Source organism: Mauremys reevesii, linkage group 2, assembly GCF_016161935.1.
Source record: "Mauremys reevesii isolate NIE-2019 linkage group 2, ASM1616193v1, whole genome shotgun sequence".
Taxonomy (NCBI): Eukaryota; Metazoa; Chordata; order Testudines; family Geoemydidae; genus Mauremys; species Mauremys reevesii.
This window is the reverse complement of record NC_052624.1, coordinates 179,426,913-179,454,057: the sequence shown is the minus strand read 5'-3', so window position 1 is coordinate 179,454,057 and position 27,145 is coordinate 179,426,913. Positions and strand designations below refer to the sequence as shown.

The 27,145-nt window shown below is 40.4% G+C and overlaps 1 protein-coding gene across 1 annotated transcript; it reads left to right on the top strand.

Moving 5' to 3' along the window:
* The first annotated feature begins 12,761 nt into the window (after positions 1 to 12,761).
* On the top strand, positions 12,762 to 26,389 carry CD83 (CD83 molecule). Its single transcript, XM_039521800.1, has 5 exons — positions 12,762 to 12,956; positions 13,093 to 13,223; positions 23,370 to 23,601; positions 23,745 to 23,848; positions 26,057 to 26,389. Exons 1-5 carry the CDS (start codon positions 12,914 to 12,916, stop codon positions 26,228 to 26,230), a joined length of 684 nt encoding a protein of 227 aa, XP_039377734.1. The 5' UTR covers positions 12,762 to 12,913; the 3' UTR covers positions 26,231 to 26,389.
* The last annotated feature ends 756 nt before the right edge of the window (positions 26,390 to 27,145 follow it).

Here is a 27,145-nt window from a genome sequence, read left to right as displayed (position 1 = left end):
CAACCTAGATAGCAGCAAACACATGAGCCAGGTATACCATTCTCTGCCCTGGCTCCCTATTAAATGCAGAAGCTGGAACCCAGTGTAGAGGATGGGCCTGGGTTCCCCTACCAACCACCAGGAAGTGGCAAGGGTGTTGGCGATGCCAGCCAGCCAGCAGGTCTGGAAGGACTTAGAATTCCTCGGAAGGGGAGGACATTAGTGAGCTGCTTGGAGGACCAAGCCATGAAGCGGAAAGTGAGCGTGGCCGCAGAGCAAGACAATCTGGGGGAAGACACCACCAGAGGAAGAGTGCAAGCGAGGGGGAGCTAATTCCCAGGACAGCCAACAAGAGGCTCTGTTAGTGGTGAGTGAACCCTGCAACAATGGATTATAAATATATGCTATCATCAGGCTTGCACACACAGAAAAAAAACCCAACCTCTTTGTCACTGTTTATGTCCTATAACTGGAGTATGAGGGCTTCTTTACTGCAAGGAAAAGTCAAAAGGGACATTTTTTTCCTTTTAATCTCCCAGGGCTTTGTTTTGAACGCATCAATGAAGATTCAAATATTTTATTGAAAGTTAGTACAACTGATTTATGAAAAAATGTCACAATCCCTATGTAAAGTGACTTTTGTATGCCTTGTGAGTGTTCAGCTATCTACTTCCAAACCCAATGAGCTGGATAGAAAAGAATGCACTAGAGAGGGAACATATCACCTTAGACAACTCTTTGCAAATCAAACACCGTATTATATATTACCAGATTGCCATTTATTCCAACCCTTTATTTTCTGTCTGTTTCCAGTTACAGATCCATGAAAGGTCCGTCCCTCTTATGCCTCCAACACTGCCTACTTCGCTTAAGAGCTTTTGGTGAGGGAACCTTGTCAAAGGCTTTCTGAAAGTCCAAGTACACTATATCCACTGGATCACTCTTATCCACATGTTCGTTGACCCCCTCAAAGAATTCTAATAGATTGGTGAGGCCTGATTTCCCTTGACAAAAATCCGTGTTGACTCTTCAACAAATCATGTTCATCTATGTGTCTGATAATTATGTTCTTTACCAGACTTTCAATCAGTTTGCTCAGTACTGAAGTTAGGCTTACTAGCAGAATTGCTTCTGGAGCCTTTTTTAAAAATTGGTGTCACATTAACTATCCTCCAGTCATCTGGTACAAAAGCTGATTTAAAGACTAAGTTATATACCAGTTAGTAGTTCTGCAAGTTCATATTTGAGTTCCTTCAGAACTCTTGGTTGTATTAACTGTCTTTTTGGTTGGCTAAATTCTGCAATGGCTTAAACATTGAGAAAATGATTCAGAAACACTGCAGGCATGGAACTGCACACATTCACAGGCTTAATTTGAACACACAATTACCATTATTCATGCAGTTACCATGATTGCACCTTAGGTAATCATGTGTGCAAATCATCAATACAGCGTTTAACTGGTTTTTGTATGCACAGCTTCCGTGTTGTGCATGCAAATGAAACACACAAAGGTGTGTCTAAACTGTTTGACAATTAGGCGCTTTATGGATTATCTTTTCAATGTAGGGTATCAGAGGAAGCCAACAATCTAGGAGTGAATCTGACCTTGAATGCTCTTGACAGCTTGTTGCTGGTTAGATCACCTGGAAAATTTGCTTGGAACATTACCCAAAATGCTATTTCCTTTTGCCTATGTATATGCAACGTTAAACAGCATTTTTCTGTGCTCTACCCAGACTATAGTCAGACAGTGTGCTGTTGCCACCTAGAGTTGGTTTGCCGAAACCGATTTTATTTTTAAAATGCAAATGACTCTACTAACCCTTCAACTTCCTTATCCCAAAACAAAACTCTTGTTACTTAGGGTCCAGTCCTGATGGACAAAGCAGACAGTAATGTGAGGAGAAAGTAAGGTCTTCTCAGTGTGTAGAAGAAAGTTAAATCAGCATTTGTAAAATATTGTGCAATAGAAGATAGCAGGAGAGATGTAATAGAAAACCAAATCCCTGCCAAAAATATGAGTGCGTGTATGGAAAGGCAACTTGTGATGCTATGAATTTCCTGTAGCTAATTATATCTTCCATATTAGATTTAGGATTCTGCTAAAGAATTTCCTACCATATCATTGCTTCTTGACATCTGTTGATTTACCATTCAAATAATGTAGCATCATTGATAGTAGGTATACCAACCTCAGTATTAAAACAAACATTCTGCTTTAAAAGTCAGCAATTAAAAGCTCCTGCAAAATCTGAAAGTATGTATGTGAGGCGTATGTAGCTCGGTACTGCAATGGTTATACAATAGTTTTGTTTTCTGTGTTATGCACTTTTAAATGTCTAGGACTCTGCTGTCTGTGGGGGCAAGTGCCATTTAGCGAGGCAGAGTTGGTGCAGCATGTTACAGAGGGAAGACACACACTATAGTGTCTCATGGAGATTTGACTTTGATTCCCCCTTGATTTGTTGTTTTCCTTCGCCTAAAACAAGTAATTCACACTGACAGCATATGGAAAATAACATGATGAACCTGTAAAAAGCGACAAAGAGTCCTTTGGCACCTTATAGACCAGGGGTCGGCAACCTTTCAGAAGTGCTGTGCCGAGTCTTCATTTATTCACTCTAATTTAATTTAAGGTTTCGCGTGGCGGTAATACATTTTAATGTTTTTAGAAGTCTCTTTCTATAAGTCTATAGTATATAACTAAACTATTGTTGTATGTAATGTAAATAAGGTTTTTAAAATGTTTAAGATGCTTGATTTAAATTTAAATTAAAATGCAGAGCTCCTCGGACCGGTGGCCAGGATCCAGGCAGTGTGAGTGCCACTGAAAATCAGCTTGTGTGCCGCCTTCGGCACACATGCCATAGGTTGTCTACCCCTGTTATAGACTAACAGAGGTATTGGAGCATAAGCTTTCGTGGGTGAATACCCACTTCGTCAGATGCATGCGTCTCATGCGTCTGACGAAGTGGGTATTCACCCATGAAAGCTCATGCTCCAATACCTCTGTTAGTCTATAAGGTGCCACAGGACTCTCTGTTGCTTTTTACAGATCCAGACTAACACGGCTACCCCTCTGACACATGATGAACCTGGTATTCCTGGAAGAATATTACCTTTCTCCCTTCATCCCTGAAATATATCTTAGTCCTTTTCCCAAGATGAGCAAAAAATAGATTTTAGACTCTGAGATGTAGCTAGCTCCCTGAAAAGCCATAGGATAATCCTTAGACCTGAAAGCATCACACCAAAGCACAAGAAACAAATGTCATGTTCTACCTCATTTTGGGTGGTTTTGACATTTGAAAAGTCTTGCTCAGATTCATGTGACTCTAGTTTCTCTTCTGCTTTAGTTATATGTGGGCTAAATGACATGGCTAATAATACCATATTCAGGGAGATTTCTACAGGGGATTTCTCATCCAACAAAAACCACTGAGGATCCCACAGCTTTGCTTACTAGCCACAAATGGAAAGGAAAGGTCACAGCTTTTTCCTGCCCACCATGATCTCGCCAGTGTGCATAGGGCCAGACTGAGGATATGGGGGGAAATTAGGGAGAAGATTCTTTGGGATATACCCCCAACTTAACTAACCTAAGTTTAGATACCATATGTGCGTGAGGTCACCCAGCCAAAGAAGTGGAGTGCTTGTACCAGGGTCTGTGCCTAAGTGCCATCATTCTTAGATCAGTGGGACTACTACTTGTGAAGTAAGGTACTGTGCCGTGTGAAGAAGAGAAGCAGATAAGTTCAGCCATTTCAGGATTTAATTTAGAAAAAGTTTAAAATCACATAAGAAATACAATTTTCAGAAAAGGCAACGTTTGTGTTATTGGAGACCACTCAAATATTAACTGTTTGGTGAAGATTGCTGAACAATTTATTGGAAAGACTTGGCTATTTTCCAAATTAAATTTTCAATTACTACTGTATCTAGGAATCCAGAGGTTATCCTCTGCACACTGTTGAAGCAAAACATTCCAAAATGGCTATTTAAATGTTTTGTAAAAGTTTAATCAGAAACCAAAAACAGTTTCCCAACCATCAGGCTCTTTGACCTTTATTACGATGTTAGAAGAGATAGTTATAAATTGCTTTATTGTTTCTCTAACTGGTCTGACTGTGACAATGTGGTTCTGGCGGGACCCAACTGAGAGTGCCAATTCAGGACAAATCGCTTAAACAGGGCAGTTACAGCCCAAGGCTGGGTTAAACAGGGCAGTTACAGCCCAAGGCTGGGGTTTTTTCACCTCTAAGGCAAACCAAACCAGCCAGACAAAGAGGACTTCGGTCTCACCCCATTGGCTAACCACAAGTCACACAAGCAATTCCCTTAGACACTCCAGTTTTCCAGTATCACCACCAGTGCCACTCGTCCTGGGAATGAACGGTTATGACAACCAACACCCTAATAAAAGAAAAAAGGTTCTCTCGATCCCAAAGAATCAAGCCCCAGACCCAGGTCAATATACAAATCAGATCTTACCCACAAATCACGCTGTTGTCAATCCTTTAGAATCTAAAATCTAAAGGTTTATTCATAAAAGGAAAAAGATATAGATGAGAGCTAGAATTGGTTAAATGGAATCAATTACATACATTAATGGCAAAGTTCTTAGTAGCAGTGATGGAGTAAACTGCAGGTTCAAATCAAGTCTCTAGAGTACATCCCCCGCTGGGATGGGTCATCAGTCCTTTATTCAGAGCTTCAGTTTGTAGCAAAGTCCCTCCAGAGGTAAGAAGCAGGATTGAAGACAAGATGGAGATGAGGTATCAGCCTTTTATAGGCTTTTCCCAGGTGTAAGAACACTTCTTTGTTCTTACTGTGGAAAATTACAGCAAAATGGAGTCTGGAGTCACATGGGCAAGTTCCTGCATACTTTGCTGAGTTACAAGGCATATCTGCCTTCTCTCAATGGGTCAATTGTGTAGCTGATGGTCCTTAATGGGCCATCAAGCAGGCTAGGCAGAGCCAACACCAACTTGTCTGGAATGTCTCCCAGAAGCACAGCACAAGTTTGAAATACAGGCAGTATAGAGCCAATACTCATAACTTCAACTACAAAATGATACATACATATAGACAGCATAATTATAACCAGCAACACATAACCTGGTCTTAGACACCTTATATGACCCCCCTTTTACATAAGATTTGGTGCCACTACAGGACCTTGGTGGCAACCATGTTCTATATGGTCCCAGATTATATCAATGATGTCACACTGACCAGAGAGGATGATCTTTGGATCAAGATACTCTCCAGAGTACACTTAACCCATGTCATATGAAATGTGCAAGAAGCATCTGTTCTTTTTCAAAAAGAGACAAACACCCAGTGCTCCACCGCCTCAGTGGTCCTTCGTCTGGCGCCCACCAGAAGAAAAGGTTGGGGACCACTGGGTTAGGGGTTTGTTATAGAAGTGGATGGGTGAGATTCTGTGGCCTGCATTGTGCAGGAGGTCAGACTAGATTATCATAATGGTCCCTTCTGACCTTAAAGTCTATGAGTCTATAAATAAAACCCAAATCAGTATCAAATGTAGATCCTATTGTATTTTAAATAGGATCAGCTGAAGAGAGAGTAATGTGGGATCTATTACATGTCACATAAACTTCAGTATTTATCATGGAGTCTAATGCCTTAAAAGATTAATAAAACCAGGGCAAAACAATATAGCCAATCAAAAGCCCAGAATCATTAACAAAGCACAGACTCACAGAAACCCCAGCCCTTTCCAATCTCACAATAACAGTATAAGAAGCAAGAGTAGGAGGGAAGCAGTGACAGTGACAGCTGGGAATGGAAGGGGACGGTGTCAGTGAGGTTTTACTTTTTAGAAAGCGGGCAATAGCGGTGGTTTTGAGAGATTTGGAATGAGATCCAGCAAAGAAAGATCTTCATCCTGTCTGCCTGAGGTATTTATATACCACCAGTCACTACTGTATATGACTCCTCTGGTTACTTCTCCACCCCTGTGGCAACCCTCTCCCAGAGAAAAATATCAAGGAGTGAGACATAATACCTGCTTTCCCAAGCACTGGCCACTTCTTTTCCTGGCTCTGGCTATTGAGCCACGAGGACTGACCAGACCCACCCAGGACAGATCAGTGGGTGTCAGCAATAAAATCTGCAGTTCACACCTTCAGCCATGCAGCTCTTAGCTCCTCTAGCTGCTTCTCCATCCCTGTAGCTGACCCCACCCAAAAGCTATCTGCCAGGGTGAGTTTTTAAATTTGCTTCTTCTCCCCAGCACTGATGTATCATTCCAAACTTTAATGGTCTTTTATTTATTATAAATTCCACTCAGCACCAGCTGGAATATCTGTTACAGGAGCATATTGCAAAACAAGAGTTTCTGAGGGAGGCACCCACCTGCACCTTGTGCTTGTTGAATGGCTCCTGATGGTGAGTTTGTGATAACTTACTCTAAGGTTATCTAAGGATGCAGCCAAGGTGGTGGTGATGAACTGTGAAGATACTGGCTTCAGCTAAGTTGTGCCACTCTGGGGAAAATTTTACCCCATAATCCATCAGAAAGAGCAGGTATGTGATCACTCTTGATCCACAGCATGCAACAATTTCCCTGCCTTTCACTGAAACATGGCATGAGCATGATTACATACTGTCTATGTTATTGGATCCGTGGCTCAAAAATGCTAGGTCTGTTTTCTTCTTCAGGGAATAGAAGGACCTTCGGTCAATATGCCCAATGGCCTTTGATGGGACACTAGACAGGGTGGGATCTGAGTTACTACAGAGAATTTTCCTGGGTGTCTGGCTGGTGAGTCTTGCCAACATGCTCAGGGTTTAGCTGATTGCCATATTTGGGATCGAGAAGGAATTTTCCTCCAGGGCAGATTGGCAAATACCCCGGGTGTTTTTTGCCTTCCTCTGAAGCGTGGGGCATGGGTCACTTGCTGGAGGATTCTCTGCACCTTGAAGTCTTTAAACCACAAGTTAAGGACTTCAGTAGCTCAGACATAGGTCAGGGTTTGTTACAGGAATGAGTGGGTGAGATTATGTGGCCTGCATTGTGCAGGAGGTCAGACTAGAAGATCATAATGGTCCCTTCTGACCTTAAAGTCTATGAGTCTAATACAATCAGAAGGGGACAGCAGATGATACAACCCTGCCCCAAAGTGCTTACAATTTAAAGGGGCTAACAAAGCAGAGGGAAAAATACAACATCCAAGCAAAGTAGCCAGAACACTAAGCACCTCAACTTATTACCATTACTTATTTATTGTCAATGTTACTTTCTCTTTTTAAAAAAAAATGTACTGTAGCCCCGCCTATGATACAGTCTAGAAACATTATGCTTAGATTAACAGTGCATCAGCAACCCTAGCCAAAGCTTTCCATTTTTCATTTCTCCATTTTTTACTGCTGAGCTGCGCACCACTGATTTCCGTCACCTCCCACTCAAAAATCAGTGCTTCCCCTTTCCAGCTGTCATTTGCATCACAGAATTTTTCGGATGCTACCACAGAGTGAGCACTCTCATTCTGTGGTCCCAGGCAGGGAGGAGGCTGTGGGGGTGTGTGTGCCCCTTAGTCTTGGGATAATCATTCCAGAGAGTCGAGAGGCCCAGCTGGATGCTCTCTTTCCTGTCCAGTTGCTCCTGATGGTGCTGCCTCCTCAGTGAAGTTAGGGCCTTTTTATAAGCAGCCCTTGGGGAGGGAAAGCCCAATGTGATCTGGAGAAATCCACTGTGGGACTAGGGACCCCATAGTCTTGGGCCAGAGGGTCTTGAGTCATTAGAGGAGCTGGGTGCTTTCTCCCTCTACCTTTGGATACTCCAGCTGTTGCTGTCTCCCCAGGGAAGTTTAGTGCCATTATAGGATACCTATGGGGCGGTGGGGATTGCAGCCCCATGTGGTCTGGGGAAGGTCACTGATGGGTCAGGTGTCTCATAGTCCTTGGAAGTCCTTGCTGCTCTCTGTGCTGCCATTGTGTCCTCATGGTAGCTTGAACCTTGTTCCATTCCCAATCTGGGGAGCAGGCTGCAGGGCTTTGTCTCATTTGATTTGAGAGGCAGTGAGAAGGGGGGAAAGTTATCAGTATATTAAAATAATATAAAAGTAAAACAAAAAAATTTAAGCCTTTGAAATGAGATCCTTCTGTTCTTTAGCTTCCATGGAAGTGATGGGTATCCAGAGTACTAGAAAGGCAAATTTCCTTAAAATATTATTCTGCCTTGATAAGAATTATCCAAAACAACCATGAAAAGGAATCAACACTTTCTCGTTCTTTCTTGGCAGAATGTAGACTCCAGATTACAATTTCCATTAGTATTATTCATGCTGTGGTTTTCTTTTTGAATTTGACTAAGCCTCTCAACAGAGATGGAAAAAGAAAAACAAAGTATTACTGGGATGAAAGCAGAAGGTGCAAATGGCCAAAAACATGGACCAGTGTAGCTAAGCAGGGTGATGTAAATACAGGGCCTGCTTGTGCTCCTGCTCCAGTTGAAGTCATTGGCTAAACTCTTAGGGCAACATTTTCAAAAGTGGTCTTCAATTTTGGGTACCCCAATTTTGGAATTACACCTTGAGTCAAATTTTTAGAGTTGCTGTACAAGTACAGCTGAAGTCAATCAACACTGTTGAAAATCAGGCCCAACGTGTCTCAAGATGGGCACCCAAAAATTTGGGCATCATAAATCAGTGGTCGTTTAAAAAATAAACTTTGCTATCATTGACTTCATTGTTAGTAGATGCTCATCATTATGGCAAAATTCTCTCCAAGCCACACATCAGATTTCAATTCTTTCAACATGCATGGATTCCTACTGATTTAATAGGCTATCCATGCATGTGGAAAAGCAGAATATAAATCAGCATCTGCCATACAGGCATAAAGAGAAGTTTGCCCTTACACTTGTGCAGACTGCAGGTTATTACTAGGCTTGGCAGATTTCAATTTTCATTGTTTTATCGTTTCAATGGATAATGTTAACATTTATTTTTAACAATTTTGAGGGAAAAAAACAATTTAAATGTTTGCAGATGTGCAAAATTATGGGTTAAGAGCTTTTTTTCAATTTTTATATATTTAAATTTTCAGTTGTGTCAGACAAAGGGGATCAGACAATTATTTAATGACAGTAGAAGAGATACAAAAAAGTTAAAGCTTTATAACAATTAAAAGTCAACATGACATGTCAAAATGTACAGTGTTAATATCCTTAAATCAAATCTAAGGCATTTTTCTTACTTTCCCTATCTGTACATTTTGATGATAATTGATGGAAATATTAATCAGTTTGGGTATGAATGGTAAAATCGACATTTACCGATATTACCCCATAAACATTTAATTCTTTCAAGACTAATTATGAGTAATCTACATGCACTGCATTAGTTATAGCCCTGCAACCTTCACTAACCTATAACTAATTGGTATGGCTAGCCTCAAGGGCCTTCTGTAATTAAGTGGAAGCCCAGTGACTCCACCCCTGGAAAGCCCCAGAAAATACAGCAACACTGTTCAGTTTAGCTGTTGTGGATTCTATAGCTTCTTAGGAACATTCATTTGACTGACAGTCTTGAGAGTGCCTGTGTGTTCTAACATTTAACATAATAGATTTTTAAGAATCAGTCACCTATTGCAACTGTTTTTATCAGTGGAAGGGGTACAACACTGAGCAATTTCTCTTTCCTGCTCAAGGGTTTTATAATTCTGCAGACTCTCATTTGGCACACAAAGAGACTACGGACAAAACTATTGTCTAAACTGCCTTCTTTCTAACCCCAGCAAAGAGTAAACATGAGCCCTCTTCCAGCAACATGGTGTCTCAATCCATTGCCAAGACTTATTTACTCAGGACAGAAACTGGAGCTTCTGCAGGGGTCCTAAAATATGAATAAAAAGCACTCAGATACTATGTGAAGGGTGCTAACAGAAGAACAAAAATATTGTAGACAGATTGGTCACCACCACTCTGTACAAGAAAATCGTTGCCTGGCCAGATATTTCACATAACCTGTGCTGTCATACCCCTCTGATGGAACCCTTGTTTCATCCCAGTGTGCACTGTTTCTTTGAAGTGATGAAAGTGAAGATTCTCTGACTTCTAAGGCTATGTCTACACTACACAGCTTTTAGCGACATGGTTGTGTAGCCATTGTTTGTTGGCTCTCCTGCTGACAAAGAACTTCCACCTCAACAAGTGGTGTTTGCGTGCCACGCTATTCACACTGGCACTTGTAGTCAGCAAAACTTTTGTCTCTTGCGGGCGGAGGGGGGAATTAACATCTTTGAAAGACAAAAGTTTTGTCGTTCAATTGCCAGTGTAGACATAGCCATAGCCTAAGAAGTGCTATGCTTCTGGGTGGTCATTGTCTTGCAGGGGACCATATGGAGTTGAAAAGGAATTTGAGATGTCTCTATCAGGCAGCCGTAGGGATGAAATCTAATTTACATACCACATTATCAGGCATATGCATCATACTACTATCTTAGCAAGCCAGTATCTGATTAGGAGGGAAAGGACTGATACTAATATTTATTGAACACTGACAGTGTTCAATAAATCCCAGCCTTTTCAGCATTCTCTAGGACACCCTGGATTTTCACACTTTGTTTCTATTTTAATTAGTAGTCATTTCCACCCTTGGATATGACCATGCAGCTCCTGCAATTAGTTATAGCCCTGCAAAGAGGTGGATTTATTTATCTCAGACTGATAAAAGTAATATTCTCAGTAGTCTCCCACCTAAACTAGTCCTACTAAGCTTTGATTGCTTCCTATGTACATAAGTGGAAATGAAACTCAAGAGCCACCAGAATGCTTAAGATAAGGGGTAGGTTATGTACATATAAGAGAGTGCTCAGGATCGGAAAGTACAGTCAGTCTCAAAGTTTCCACAAGGGAAAATCCCTGCAAGGGAAATTTTAGAAGCAGAATGCTCTCCCACAGTCAAAGCAAATCATTTCACTTTCTTTTTCTATATCTTGCTTGGTTGCTGTCATGGCCCCTGCAGGCTGTCTGTATATTTTGTTGTGAGGATGACAGACAATCGAGTTTACAAATATTTGTGGGGGGAAATGAGAGAAGGATTTGTCTGAGGCCATAACTACCCCGGGGGGGGGGGGGGAATCATATGTTGAAATGCGTTCACTAACTTGATATTAAACACAAATTAACACGCTAGTCTAGACAAGACCAAGTCATGTTTTAAAACATTTTAGCTAATATGTTTTAAGTACTAAGGGAGAAGTCTTGTTTAACGTCGTTAGTTAAAATGTGTTAATTTAAAACTTGTTTTAAAACTCAATGCCTTTTCCTCACGTAGACATGAGCTAAGTGGGGAAATGTTTTTTCCAGCAGTAGCAACAAGGAAGGCTTTCATTCCTGATTCCATCTCTTCTCCCTTTAGCAAGGACGTTATGATTGTTTACAGAAACATCTCAAAGAAAGGGTATAAATAAATTCCCAGATGAAAATTGATTTTGTTAAGAAAGGATAACATATTCCCCTGTCAAACACTGTTAATAGAAATTATAATTTAAATTAAATAACACCTATTGCTTTTCATCCATGTATCTCCCTGTACAATATGAATGTGGTTAGGCATCATATCCCCATTATTCATTTAAAAATAAAAGCTCAGATTAGGTAAAGAAAAGCTTGTAATATTTACTAAATGTCTCGCAGAAGCAATAACGCACAGAGATGAAATATATATATATATATATCATATTCAACTAAGTAAAAACATGGTAAATAGCACTAGCAGGGCTAGCTTCCACGGGGGAAGCGAGCCTGGATTTCTAGAGGTGCTAAACATGCAAAATCACTAGCTGCTTTTGAAAATCAGCACATAAAACAATTTTGAAGATTTCATGGTAAATCCCTTGAGTTCTAAGTGGACAAAAAGAACCTGAACCATTTTCAAAAATGTCAGCATCTTTTAAAGCATTATGATTCATAAATGCTTTGTGATTAATCTCAAACTTCCCCAAAAAGTCTGCCCTGAGAAGGGGTTATACAATTTGTAAGGAAATAACTTGGTCAGAAACTTAGAGCGGAGTGTCCGAATTGGGCTTCTGATAGAAACCATCTTAGCTTCTCTGTGTGGGGAAATTTATCTGTATAATTATCTTGCTGTAGTTGTACTGGTGTAATTCCCCATATGAATACCCATTTTCTGGAACAGGAGTGCCATATTCTGGTTTATGTTGCTTTCAGCGTGACATAAATTAAACCAGAAAAACTGGAATATGAGTGTCCACATGGTGAATTTTACCAATATAACTACAGCTGCTTGCATCCGAAGAAGTGGATATTCACCCACGAAAGCTCATGCTGCAAAACATCTGTTAGTCTATAAGGTGCCACAGGATTCTTTGCTGCTTCTACAGAACCAGACTAACACGACTACCCCTCTGATACTTTACAGCAACATAATTATACCAGTCTCATTATGACAGTAAATTTCCACATGTAGACATTTCCTTAAAGCCTGAGCTATGGAGTTACTCTGGTGGTGTAACCTGAGGGTTTAACTATGGTTTCTGAAAAGGCAGTGAACGTGGCTTGTCCCTGGCTGCACTTTCAATTACACCATATTCAGCACTCGTTGCTGACACCTATTGTCATCAGTGAGTAATTTTACTTTTCTGCTTCAGTCCTGTTATGGAGAGTGGCAGGAAAGGAGACGTCATCAGCAAAAACAGTAAGGGGAAGTGGGGGAGCCCTAGCAGGGTTAAGGGGAGGAGCCTTTACACGCCCTCTCAGGGATTTTCCCTATGTGTGGGGACTTCAGACTCAAACTGTTTGGCTGGGACATACCCCTGCTGACGTTCTCTAGAGCTGTTTGCCTAGGGCTGGAAACAGCAGCTGCTTCACCTCTGTTCACACAGCTCCTCCTGCAAAGAACAAATCACTCTCCTCAGCAATCCAAGACAGCAGCAAGCCATGCTTTCGGCATACTACACCCAGCTTGTCATCCTGAGCAATGGTAAACATGACGCCTTCATTTTTAATTTTACTTCTCATTGATTTCTGCGGGTGTATCTTGACAGTAATTCTTCTGCAGACTAGAACATTTAGACCTCTCTTTTTAAAGATGATTTGTGTGTACCTGTGCCTTGCAGTATGGTGTTTCATTCGTGGGACTGCTGTGGCCATTCCAGAGGTTGCAGTGACATGTACAGAAGAAGCGCTGCTGCCCTGTGAAGCTCCTCGGGACTCACAAGTCACCTATGAGGCAGTGTCCTGGCATAAAGTAAGGAAATGTTACTGTGATTCATGCAGACTGTGCATTTTGTTTTGCTTTCCCACCGGCTTCTGACTTTCCTCATAGGAAATGCTTGGCTGTTTTATGGAGAAGAATCTTTCTGTCAGAGCAGTGGAGGTAGCACAGGCATTGCCTGCCATGACTTGAGTCACATGCCATAGGATATTTACACACAGATGCTTGAGCATGACTCTTTAGGTGTCCCTTGCCTGCTCTCAGATGTCACCAGCCCGCACTGTGCCAGAGTTCTGAGGATGCCCACGCTGCTATTCTAGACATTCTGCCCTTCACAAGGCTGCTTCTGTAATGTTGCTCCAGCCCTGGTCTAACCAGTGTGCCCCTATTTCAGCCCCTCTCCTCTCCCCTGGAAAAAAATAACCCCCCAAACTGAGTGGTACAGCAACCCCCAGCACCAGTTCGCAACCCCACTCGTTCACATTTGGCTCAGCTGCTTCTTCCATGACGGAGGAGTGGCTGGGCCAAACCTGAGGGGTGCGCGGCCACGTGAGTGCAGGGTGGACGATGGGAGTGAGCAGAGTTGAGTGACCAGGACTGGGAGGAGCCACCCTAGCCTGGGATGGAAGCAGAGCAGTGAGTGGGTGGCACTGGTGAATGGCCAGGAAGAGGTCCCGGGGCAATGGGTGAGGGACTGGGGACAAGTTGTTGGTGAGCTATGGGGTGAGTGGGGAGTGTTTAGGAGCTGAGGGGTGAAGGGCTGGGATATTGGGGGCTGTGGCCAGTGACGTTGAGCAGGAGGTATTTCAGGCTGGTTGTGAGATTAGTAGAGGCTGGTGGAGGGTTGTTGGGATATATGTGGGGTGGGAGGGGCATTCCAGGGTCTTGGGGAGATGGGGGTGCTTTAAGGAATGCAGGGGCCCCTATTGCCCCATTTGCTGTACTCTTTTGTAGGATGAAACATGATGTTGTGACTTCAGAATGGCTGATTCCAAAAAAAGGGGTTGACATTTTTTTCTTTAAAATCTAAATTAGCTATTGCTGTTCTTTTAAATATTTTTGTTCTGAAAGAGGGTAGAGTACAGAGTGTGGTGCTGTAAATCTTGTAAAAAGGAGATATTAGCCTCCCTGCTTCTGTGTTTCCACCTGTAAAAAGGACTACTGCTTACCAACCAAAGTGCTATGAGGAATGATTAGCTAATGTACATAAAGCACTTTGAAGGTGAAATTGTTACACAAAGTGAGGCAACATTGTCCAGTGGCTTCTCATGCGGCTGTGTGATGTTTCTTTCGGTCCAGTTTCCTTATCACGTAAACAGGGAATACTACCAATTTCTCAGTTCTGCTAAGCACGTGGTGATGATCCTCTCATGAAAAACGTAGTGCTATATAAATTCTGTTATGTAAGTGCTATTATTATATTGGGTTCTCTGGTTATAATACATGTTCTGCCTCTAATTTAGATCCCAAGTACATAACAAAGAGATATCTAAGTTCATCAGAATTGTTCAGAATTTCTCTGCTTGTCCATCAATAAATCTAAAGTCTTTCTACTTTCAGTTTTTTTCCTGAGGAGTTGGGCTGAGTGGCAGGGAGTGCTTAGCAAGGAGGGCCCTCAACTTGCTGGGTTTGGAGAGTTTCAGTGTGGAAATAGGGGCAACCTGATCCTTTTTTGCTATCTGCTTTTAAAGATTGAATAAGAAAATATTTTATATATATTTATTAATCAATTAATACCCCATGTTTTCATCTCTGTGCACTGGGAGCCTGTAAAATGGGGGAATTCCAACTATGTGGCATGCTTCCCTTGATTCCCACCCTGGGGAAACATCTCTGCAGGGCTCGGTCTGGTTTAGGTCTGTGGACTTGAAGAAAATGGACAGAGGCAGGCTAAGGGTGGAAGAGAATGGGTGGACAAACTGGCTCCCAAATCTGCACAGGAAAATCAGAAGTTAGAACAGCCTGAGGCTCTATTAACTTGTGCTGCTTCCCATGCTGCGGGCAGGCACCCCCTTACATAGGGGTGATAATCAGGGGGTTAGTTGTGATCAGTGGAGCACCTGGAAGCACAACTCATGCAGGAACTGTGCTTTCCAGAGCAGGAGCTGGTGGGGCCAGACAGCAAAACAGAATTGAGAGCCATCATTGTGAGAGAAGAATTCTGAGGAAACACTGTAGGACTGATTCACTGTACCCCTCTGGTGGCACAAAGAAAGAGAATCCGGCCCTTGATGAATACCACTGTATGCTCTCTCCTTTAGTTAACTGAGTGTTGCTCTCACCATCCACACCACTTTAAGGAGAACAAACAAATGACAGAGTGCAGCTAGGCAACCACATGTAGAATTAATCAGTTATTTAAAAAACAGCTACCAAAGGATTAATCAATGAACAACACATACGGCCCCCAAAGGGCTAATTAAAAAGTCATTCCAACAAATGATATGAAATTTCAGACTGTAGAGTTCAAACAGCTGTTAGGCTAAATCTTTTGTACAAGGTCACTTTGAACTGTGCTGTAAATGCAAGCAATTAATCTTTGGCTTCTGCTGCTTTTTAAAAATGATGATGATGATGTGCCTCTGCAGTTTATGTGGAATTAATGTTTAGACAACACACCTCGCAGGACATTATTGCCTTTTCTTAACAATTATTGGAGCACTTTTAGGTTTTTTCTATAATCTGCTTTAAAGAAGATATTTCAGAATATCAGGGTTTTCAAGTTTTATCTTAAAAAACTCTGATTAAGGTAATAATTGGAGATATACCAATCTCCTAGAACTGGAAGGGACCTTGAAAGGTCATTGAGTTCAGCCCCCTGCCGTCACTAGCAGGACCAATTTTTGCCCCAGATCCCTAAATGGCCCCCTCAAGGATTGAACTCACAACCTTAGGTTTAGCTGGCCAATGCTCAAACCACTGAGCTATCCCTCCCCCTTAAAAAAGTGGTGTGTGCCAATCTAATAATATTCTAGTGCAAAAATCCAAATAAATATAATATGGGAGTACTAAGTACTACAACTAAGTCCAATGTGCTAAAGTCTCAATCCTGCACATGAGTATACATACGTTTAACTTGGCATGCATGAATAGGCAGCTGAAATCAATCGAGCTACTCATGTGTAAAGTTAGACATGTATCTAAGTGTTCATAGGCTCAGGGCCTAAGCCAGTTAGCTCAAGTGCAAGGGTTTTTATTCAAAAATACGTACAGTAGTGGGGACGGGTGGATCAAGTACTAGGCAGAGTGCCACAAGCTCCTTGATGTTATTCCTGGCTCTGTCACAGATTTGCTGGGTGGTGTTGGGTAAGTTACTGAAACTCCACTTTTCATAACTGGGACCTGCATAAGAGTGATCTGACTTCCTGGGATGCTCAGCCACCCACAAGTACAGACAAATCCTCCAGAGAACTCAGCATCTGTACAATCAGGATATTTTTATTTAAGTGCCTAAAACTTTAGGGAGCAAAATATGGAAATTGTGGCTTTGATCTCTTCATGTCTCATCTATAAAACAAAAGTGTGGATAATAAAACTTTATTCACCTACCTCCTAGGGCGCTTGTTTGTATAGAAATTTGAACATGTGAAGCATTTTGTAAGAGCTAAGAGCCATTCTTTTACTTTCAGTTAATTTTAAACAGAACATGAAGATATACAAATTAAATTCTAGTGGACATTTGGCAGTTTTATTTGTGCTTTAGCTAGGAAAAACCTGATCTAAAAATAAGTTTTGGTAAGAGGGGAAAAGCTTTTTTTAGCTGGGGGAAAAAAATCTTAACACTCTAGCTCTTTCTTGTAAAATGTAAAAATGAGGCAAAGTATTTTGGATAAGTACCCAAAATACATATCTGATAACATATTTAAATTCGTTTTTGTCTGAGGCCTTTACATAAACACAGAGGGTCAGTTTCTAACCCCATTTATACCCAATTAGAGCTGAGCAAAAAATTTCCATCAAAATCTTGGAAAAATGCCTTTTTGACTACAAGAAACTTTTATTTTTGCTTGAAAAACAATTTTTTCCCCTGAAAAATTCTAAATTTAATTGCAGTAGAAAAGAAACCACTTTCACTTGATTTTTAAAAATATTTTACACTGGGTAAAGGAGAAAAAAGATAAGAGAAAATGGATTTTTTCTTCCCAATAAAAGGAAATCTTTTAAAACACCAAGAAATTTTAAAAAGAACTGAGGGGGGTTAACTTTCACAAAATATACTTAACTTTTCTAGATGAGTTTAGGACTCAGTTGTGCCATCTGGGCACAACACTGGGTTGTTGTTGTTGGGCCTGACGGGAAGGGTACACTCTAGGGAGAGCAGCTGGGCACATGTGCAAAGAGTACCTGACCTTCTCCACATCTGGACAATGTGGGATGGGTGGGGCAGAACAATGGCCCCTCCTCATCCCAGCGCCCTTTGTGTGCTGCATACCCTCGGGACATAGGGATGGAGAAGTCCCTGTGTTTCACAAGGGTGTGGAGGATGAATCCAATCCTTTCACCTTTCCTCCCCATATACACTATGCACCATCGTAAGGCCCAGGGCAGAGTGAGTTTGCCTGGGTGTAACTGAGAGCAGAATGCACTGTCACACGTAACTCTTCTCCTGAAGCGAATTTACTGTTGTGCTAGGGAAGAGTAATACATTCAGAGCCCTAAATAATAGTTCTCTTCAGCAAGAGCTAGATTCTGCCAGGGGTAGAGTTCTCCAATGGGTTTTTAAGAACTTTGCTAGATTGGGACCAGACTACACATGAGCCAGACTACACATGGGCTAGAATCTGTGACCAATACATTGAGTAATACTCTGAAATCAGTGGGACTACTCATCATCAATAAGCTTGGGGGTTGGGGGGAAGACTCTGGCTCAAATTAGGTAAAGCATAGTAGCAGTAGAACAATCTTATTTCATATGCTGCTCCTCCACTAATAAGCCAAAGCACTGAATGGGAAAAACCATTCCTTCCTCATTCTGTCCTTGATCTTTGTGGAAAAAGTTCATAAGAAACCCAGTTAGTGCCAACTGACCACAAAGGTGTTTTTGTCACACCAACATTTATCCATTAGGTAGTCTCAGTTCAGTTCCAGCTTGTTCTGCGGTGGCCACTGGACACTACACACTTGACATTTGAAACTAAATTCCTCCTCATAATTTTTTTTATATTAAGATCAACAGTTTAACAGCAAAAAAATTCAAGTTTATTATTCATAATTAATTTTTAAATGAAACCATTTCCCCAAATGATCCTACACTCAGAAAAACAATACGTTAATAGTAATACACCCACCTTCATTATGACATCAGCCTTGGAGCAATGCCATTTTGCATGTAATAAAAAGCTGTTTTTATGATAAAGAGAAATGATATTGTCAATTTAATGTAGCCAGGAGCCAAGGTACCATCTTGCTTAAGGAGAGTACTACTAAAGAAAGCCATTTGATGATACTGGAGGGTGTATGTTAACTGAATAGCCATTTTCTTTCAAACATATTTGATAAAATTAAGTTTAGTTGATTGTTTTTGCCAAAGCGCAGGGAGTTGTGTGTAGGCCCTCTGCACGGGGTGAATTTCACTCATGGTTAATGTCCGCTAAGTTAGATGACGTTATAGTTTGTTTTCTAAAGAACAGCTAAAAAACCCATTTTCTATCTGTGATCTAGAGAACAATTCTTGTCCCATACCGCACCTTGTTTGGTTTGCTGAAAGAGAGTCTATTACAGAATATTTGCTGAAAGTGAATTTTACATTTAGAATCACAATTATTCTCCCTGATTCTAAGAATTACATTAATCCAGCCAGAGAACAGAAACACATTATGTAACCTATATGTTCAATCAAGACTGACAAATTTTGGATATCAAATATTCACAAACACCACCTTGTAAACAAACTACAGATCAAGAGCTATTTGTACAAATTATTCATCAAATAAATTTGAATAGTGTATACACTTGAGAATATGGCAATCTGTATGGATAATTCATAGACAGAAAAAATACATTTATTTAGTAAATTATTCATTACAAATTACTTACCCAGCTCTATGAACTACAAATTACTGTAAGGAACTAATTTTTTGGAGCAAAATACCCCTTACATTGTGGTTTCTTTTCTCGCCTATTTCCAGAGAAGACAAGAGGCCTCAAATTTTGCTATCAGTTAAACTGGTATAACTCCTGAATAATTCCATCAAAATAATGGAATTAGTAAGGATTTACATCAGTGTAAGAGTAAAAATTTGCCCTAGAGAATTATTTTATTTTAAAGTGGTAAGAAGTCTTGCAGCTCTTAGGCCCTGTCTACACTGGCTCCCCAGTCAAGTTTATGAACAGTGTTTAAGTATAGTTCTTACTGAATAGTGCTTAAACATGGTATAAATGGGGCCAAGCTACATGAAAAACCATTTGGAAAAAAAATGGATCTAGTCTAGAACATCTAAAGATGGTTTTAAGAGAGTAGGTAGAGCCTAAGAAACCCAGTACAGAAATCAGGCCCAGATCCAATGTATTGGGGAACCAATGATTTAGAATGATTTGCAGAAACAAAACTAGAGTCAATCAAGTTTGATATGGAGAAAAAGACCACCTTTCCTTTTCATGAGCCACTGATTTATATTCATGTTTTGATTCAAGTTGTAATTGGGTTGATTCAGCAGTTTTTGTCTTCCATACTATTTCCCCACTTGTAAAAAAGGAAAGCGGGCACTAAATTATATTTTGTTAGGACTAGAATTTGGAAAAAATGCACACAGCTTCATGGGTGAATCCCCATGTGCTGACTGCCTCTTACCCCAGCATTTAAAGTAGTGTGTTTTTCCTCATTGCCATCAAGGTGATGAACAACAACAAAGAGCAAGCTGCCTGAGTGGGTCTCAAAAGTCGGAAGCCTGTCAGAAATGTTGCCCCCAGGCGAAAATAAATATGACAATAAAAATAAACTTAAAATTATCTTGTTGTTTAATTTTTTAATGGATTATTTTAAGCAGACAGGCAGAACATTGCCTGCAGGTCCCTGTTCCCCAGCAAAATTCTTGCTTCAGTAATTCTCAGCAGCCAGCATGCTAATGAGTCAATTTTTATGTAAATAAGTTCAACATTATATATTTCTACGGGTTCCAGCATCATTCATAATGTGCCTTTTGGTTCTGAAACCTGGTAAAGGAATTACAAGAAAAAGTGGTATAGGTAAAGCCCAACTCTCTTTTATGATCCTAAGTGCTTATCAAGAACATTCAACACTATATAGCTCTATCAACAATGGTAGCTCTACAACATGGGGTTGAACTGAAACATAAATCTAGGCAAAAAACATTTTGTGCTGATTAAAGAAGAAGGGACAGGATGGTTTGTACATGTGTGGATTGCAGCCACTGACAGTGTCCCGAATCAACATCCACTGACCGGGTGTAGAATTAATTAGATATACCATATGTCATACACCTTATGCTGTGCAGTTGTGGCATCACCTGGATAAAATTTGGCATGAATTGCATTGGATTATCATGGGAACCTGATCTGTTAAAAGTTCCGTCTAGCAAAAGTTTGCTAAGTATCATGGGAGGAGGCAAAATGAAGTAGTAGCATTTTGGTGACTTTAATTAGGTTTGGGAAAAATAAGTTAGTGGTAACATGTAGACATGTTTAAGAGACAACATGAGTGTTGCCTGACTGAATATTTTGTTGACTTTATTTTTAATGACTATGGGCTTTGCAGAGAGACTATTCAAATCCTTAAATTCCTTCAGATGTTTTTTACAATTAAAGAGGATTTTACCATATATATAAAATAAAACTGCAAAGAGAAATTATTTAGTTAAAGCAGCTGAAGAAAAAAAAGAATCGCTGATGAAATCCACTGACGAATGTGATGTCTTTTTATGCAAAGGCTCTAAAACTACCACCAGATGTCCCTGTAGCCTAAAACACGTCGTGGGGCTGGTATGCTGTACCCTCAGGTTTGAGTGACACTGAGAACTGTATTTTCCTATGTTGAAAAGGAGACGTCATGGAAATAAAGGAAGTACAAAAATAATAATTATAAAGTAGAGGTGGGCCAAGACCGGAGTCATTTACGTGAATATTCCTTTCTCCCAACATTTCGAGGTTTGGATAAAACAGGACCTGGATCCAAATCACTATCAGAGTTTCAATAAATGAGGGAGGACCTGTAGGTGATGAAGCTACCTGTTTGTTTTTTTAAAGTATATTATGTATGTACAGACCATACAGAGGGTATATTTACACTTCACACTAAACCTGGGTCCGTGAGACCAGGTTTGTAGACTCAGTATTTCCAAACCTGCGCTTGACCATCCACATGGCATAAATCTGAGCTTACAGTTGCTGGACCAGGTTTCACATACTGCATTATGCAGACCTTCTGACACGGGTTTGCGGCTTGACCTGCATCCATGCTGCAAAATAATGAGGCTTGGATGCAAGTCTCAGCAGGACGTGGACACTGACCCGCCCCGCTAGGCCATGGGTCCTAGAACTCTGCTGAATGTTTGCTGACCCAAGTCAGTCTGATTTGTGTGTGGACAGAAGGGAGGTTTGGGCTCAAATCTAAGTCAGGGCCTGGGTTTAGTGTGTGCAGTGTAGACATACTCAGGGTGCTTTGGTGAATGTAAACTGAAATCATCTTACTCCTTTGTCTCTCTAGAGTGATATTTCTACTATTTTGGAGTTTTATAGTCATGCTTTACACCAGACCATCTCAAAAGAACTTTAGAGCTAAAAGTGAATCCCACCTCACAACACCCCTGTGAAGTAGGGAAACATGATTATCTCCATTTTACAGATGGAAGAAATGAGACATGGAATGACAAAGTCATTTGCCTACGGTCATACAGGAAGTTAGTGTCAGGCCAAGACTAGAACTCATGAGCCTTGTTTAGTTCTCATTTGCATCAGCTTTCAGTTAGCATAATTCCATTGACTTCAGTGGCGGTACTCCTAATTTACAACAGCATGAGAAAAGAATAAAGCATCCTATCGCCTGATTCCCAGTCCTGTGCCTTAATTACAAGACCATCCAACCTTTTCACTCACTATTTGTTGTCAGGGAAATCAGAAATTGTACAATATGACATACAAGAACCTAGATAATTATCTGAAACGTATATGTAAAATTTTGAAAGGAGTGTTCTGATTGAGTAGCCAAGATACTATAAGAGCAGGACCTGTATTTTAGGGCAAAGGGATTGACAGCCAGAGTGGCTTTCTGTATTGCATTATGGGCAATTTTGCATTTCATTAGCGAGCTAGGACTAAATGCACACTTGATGGAAGCATGTCAATTCCATTCATTTCACGGAAGTTGATCCAGTCCCACAGATCTGCATTTATTCCTGTACTAGAAGTATAGATCCCGATTTCCAGATACATCACTCTAGCGGTAATAAAAAGCCTTAAAATGCTTAAGCCCATGTGACAAGGTCAAGGCCCTGCAACCTGTAAAAGGTTAACAGGCCCTCCTTGCTGCATAGCTGCTTGGGTGGAGTGTAACAGGATGGGGAAGATGAGTCGAAGGTGAATTAAGGGAAGGGAGTGCCTTCTTCCCTTCTGCTGGTTCAAATCAGGAAGGCCCCTGGGAATTATTGCACGGTGTTTTTCAGTTGATTTGCTCTTTCTTTTGTGGATAATAAGCCCTGAAGAAGGGGACTTAAAAGGACTGAGATTTGGAGTTTTATGCACTGGCCATGCCTCCTTCCTGGTCAGCGCCATACCCCTATTATGGAGCTCTTACAACTCTCTAGCACAAGGAAGGCTGGCTGCAACAGCCCTCTCCTCCTCCTCTATGGAACTCTACTAGGGTCTCTGTTAGCTTCCTAGAGGGTGAATTTATCCCACAGCCTTCTATTGTACTGTAGTTCCACTGGATATATATTCAGATTAGGTAGATTAAGAAACCATGTTGCATGTTTGTGTGTATGCACGCACACATATTCTTAACCACTGGAAATGCAGATAAAAACTCATGATGGGCAGGATCACTTCATTTGCAGGCAGAAAATATTACATCATCATCCTGGATTTTTTTCCCTTCAAATATATTGTGCATTTTCTTTTTTAAACAAAGCTTGTGTTTGTATAAAATATCATTCCCCTAAAATTGAGGAAAGCCAGCAGACTATGCTCACTGTAGCTTTATCAACAAAATATGTTGGTGTTTTCCAGATTGTTGGAAATGGTGAAGAACTGGCAGAGATGGTACGGAAGAACCTTGAGAATGGTGTGGAATATTACTATCCAAAAGAACTTAATGGATCCTTGCAGCTCTCCAGTGACACCTCATATTCCTTGAGAATCACAAACACTACTAGCCACAACAGTGGGACGTATGGGTGCATCTTGTGGGCACCAGCTGGAAAACACAACCAAAGTGGCACAATCATATTAAAAGTAACAGGTATGGTAGAGTCACTTGACTTCTTCATGTTTGATATGGCAAATTAGTGAACTGATTAAAGACTATTTCAAGATATGCTTTACTTCAAGGTGAACAGAGGTACCAACACATCTCTAAAACACCTCATTTATTTTATATTTCAGGTTGTACTGAACGATTAGATGAAAAAATTAAAAAATACAGAGCGGAACTTTTATTGCTGTCCTGCCTTGGGATTTTTTACTTGCTGCTCATCTTTTTTACCTGTGTAAGTAATGTTTCCTACATGTTTGCCTTTGCCGTCTCCAAATATTTCGTTTACCAATAGAAGCTGGTTTCCATATCTAGTTTGTGGCCAAATTCTGAATTCCTTGTATGCCCAAAACTTCTATGAAAGTCACTGAGAGAGTTGGGTGCACAAAGAATGGATGATTGAGTCCTCAATACTTAAAGTATTTATTCACTCCATACACCCATTTGACTCACTACATACTGTCCTTCTGGAGCACCAATGCACGCATTTCTGCTCCCAGTTATGCCAAGTATACATTCAGAGAAAGGCCGTTAACTTCAATGGATGTTCTCACAAAACACAATGTGGCAACTGGAAATAGAATTTGTCCAAGAATGAGGTGCAGACCTACAGGATATCTGCTCCATTTATTATGTTCCCCAGTCTGATGGACTGCATATTGTCCAACCTGCACACTGAGATCCTGATACTTCCTCACTGAAATCCCTGAGATTTTGGCCTCAGTTTCCTTATCTGTAAAATGGGGATGATTAGTTCAGAGGGATGCTGTGAATCTTAGTATTTGCCATTATATGTCTGTAAAACATTTTGAGATCACTGGATGTGAAACAATATAGAAGAAAGTAATATTATATACCAAAGGTAATGAAATCAGTAGTTTGCAATTGACCCTGAATTACAGCTCTTTGAAAGCAAAATAGAAAACCCACTTCTTGACCGGGCTGCACACAGCACCACCACATGTAGTACCACCCCAGACAAAAAACAAAAACATCACACCAAAAAAAACCCAAATCTGAAAAGCACAAGAGTACTATGCACTGTAAACTTTGGTCCTTACTATCAGGAGGGAAGAGTGAGAGTGAAATATATTTTTCTCTGCACACTTAAGTTTCAGGTGGCTATGGGGATGTGGAGAGAGTAGGCATGTTAGAAGCTAGCTAGACAGGAATGGGATGAAACATTATTTATGGTATTAGTGAAACCATTCCCTATGGCAGAAAAAAACAGGAAGTCTATAGTTCATCATGCTGAGGTGGCAAGTCCCTCAAGTTTTAAGCGCTAATTAGATTTTTCAATAATGGTTCTATTTCCCCCACCCCTTTGGGAATCTTACATGAGAGTTTTGGTGTGTTTTACTAAAAACCCCAAGCCCTCCACCATTCACTTTTAAAGTTTTCTTGGCTACATTTTATTGGTATTGTCGTCATGTTCGGTGACACAAATCATAAATGTTATCTGATTGGAGAATTAGCTGCAGTTAAAAGTAGCTTTTCATATATCTTCAGGGAGCAATTAAACTCACGTCTGCCTGTTTTTTAGATTGACAATTTCTGCCAGTAATTTGTGCCATTCAGAATAAAGTTTGACAAGCTAAATCTTGTAGAAATTTGCTAAGATGAAAGTATGAAAGCAAGTATATCACTCATTAAAAAAAGATGCTCCCATTTTGTTCAATGTCTCTAATGTGGCTCATGCTGGTTGTAAAGAATCTCTCCTTCCACATATAACAACTGTAAATTTTATTTGCAGTTGAAGTTTTGTGATTTAAAAAAAATGAACCTTATGCTGGAGGTGACCATCCTGATGAAAAATTACTTGCAACACTCTACTAGTATGGGAGCCCAACCTCAGTGACACTAAATCAGCTTTCATCAATGTTTAATATTGCCTTAACCTCAGCAAAGAACTTTACTATTTAATATGTCTGTTAAATTCTTATAAGCCTCATTATTCCTGAGCGCTTAACAGCCATTGAACTCAATGGCAATTTTGAGTGTGGATAGATGGCAGGATTGGGACTTTAATAAGATTTACACTTCACAATTTGATGAAGATATTTCAGACTTTAATGGGCATACAAGTCAGGTGAAAACAGATTTGTGATCCAACACTTGATTGTCACTTTTCAAAAAGATTACCAAACTGAGGCCCATTTTAACCAAAGCCTGTAAATTTAAAATAAGGTTCTCAGTTTCCCTGTGGTACCTACATCTTCTTACTATGTGATACTTCAGATGAATGGGTAAGCAAGACAATTGAAAATTTTCCTTTTATTGGAGAGCAACAGTTTGGTGAGAAATCAATGGAAAAGGTGTTCCAATTAATCATGGTTAGCACTGAGCAAACTCTTAACAGTAATTAATGTATAATCCTTACTTTAAAAATGTATTTAAAAAAGAACAAATTAACATCTAATGATCCTTTTCTTTGCTTTTTTAGACATGCCTAAAAAAAGAGAACATGCTTCCAGGTTATCATAAACACAGAAGAGAACAGAAACACACACTTATCCTTGTCAGTGCACAAGAAAAGAAGATTATCCAGTGTTTAGGCAGCAACAGCACTTGCAAAAATGGACCTAATTTGAGTTCTGGCCAACCTGATGTAGTTTAAGAAACTGTGGGCTCATTAATAAACACGTCATGAAGATGGATGGTTGGGCAACATAGAGAGGAAATAAAAGCTAACATACTGCCTCTTCAGGGTAGCCCGATAGCTTGGGTAATCTGTCAAATACCTGCTTCTGCTGGACAAGTCTTCAAAGAGTATCTTCATACAGTACAATAACTGTTGAATTTAAGGTGACTAACAAATACCAATGCCGCACTACAGCTTTGTTACAAGGCTACAATAATGTTGGCATGTGCTCCATTTCAATCCATTATACCCATCTTGTTCTGAGAGAGGCTATTTCTACCATCTGAAAAGTAGGTTACAGAGAGGATTTGATGGTGCTGATTTAGGGGATTAAGTTATCGACTGAACTAATATCTCAGCTCTTTTAACAGTCATGCACTACTGCTGCTGCAGTACAGTTTTTCAGAAAGCTAAGCATATAGGCTTCACTCTCCTCTGGACGGTGAGCTCTTGTTTTTGACGGCATTCACTACCATGATTGAGAAGTATGGATACATAACAGCCTGGAGATTCACTAAATCCAACCAGATTTATTTTTATTTTATTGGTTAATCTCAGAGTGATTGATGGACAGAGATGTAAGAGAGACAGACAACATCCTGGAAATCTTTCCCTAGTATGCAGACCCTTCCATTAGTGCAAGGAGTGCAGATAAATAAGAGGCCGTCAATGATTTCCCAAGAGCACCCTTACTTCAGGGAACATTTATATATATACACTGCTACAAATTTATTATGCTTTTTAAACCTACCACATCACTGAAGAAGCATGTGCTATTCAAAAGACTTATAAACAGATGGATTCTTCTATGGTTTTATAAAATACATGAGACTGAATTTATCTCTGGTTTAAATCAGTGGAATTACACTAGGGCAAATAGGGCCTGTGGCT

What these genes read in the sequence shown, in the direction of transcription:
- CD83 (XM_039521800.1), top strand. Translation starts at nt 12,914, where the DNA reads ATGCTTTCGGCATACTACACCCAGCTTGTCATCCTGAGCAATG. An exon ending in GCTTGTCATCCTGAGCAATG is followed by an intron (nt 12,957 to 13,092) that starts GTAAACATGACG and finishes TGTGCCTTGCAG; the next exon opens with TATGGTGTTTCATTCGTGGG. An exon ending in TGCTCATCTTTTTTACCTGT is followed by an intron (nt 23,849 to 26,056) that starts GTAAGTAATGTT and finishes TTGCTTTTTTAG; the next exon opens with ACATGCCTAAAAAAAGAGAA.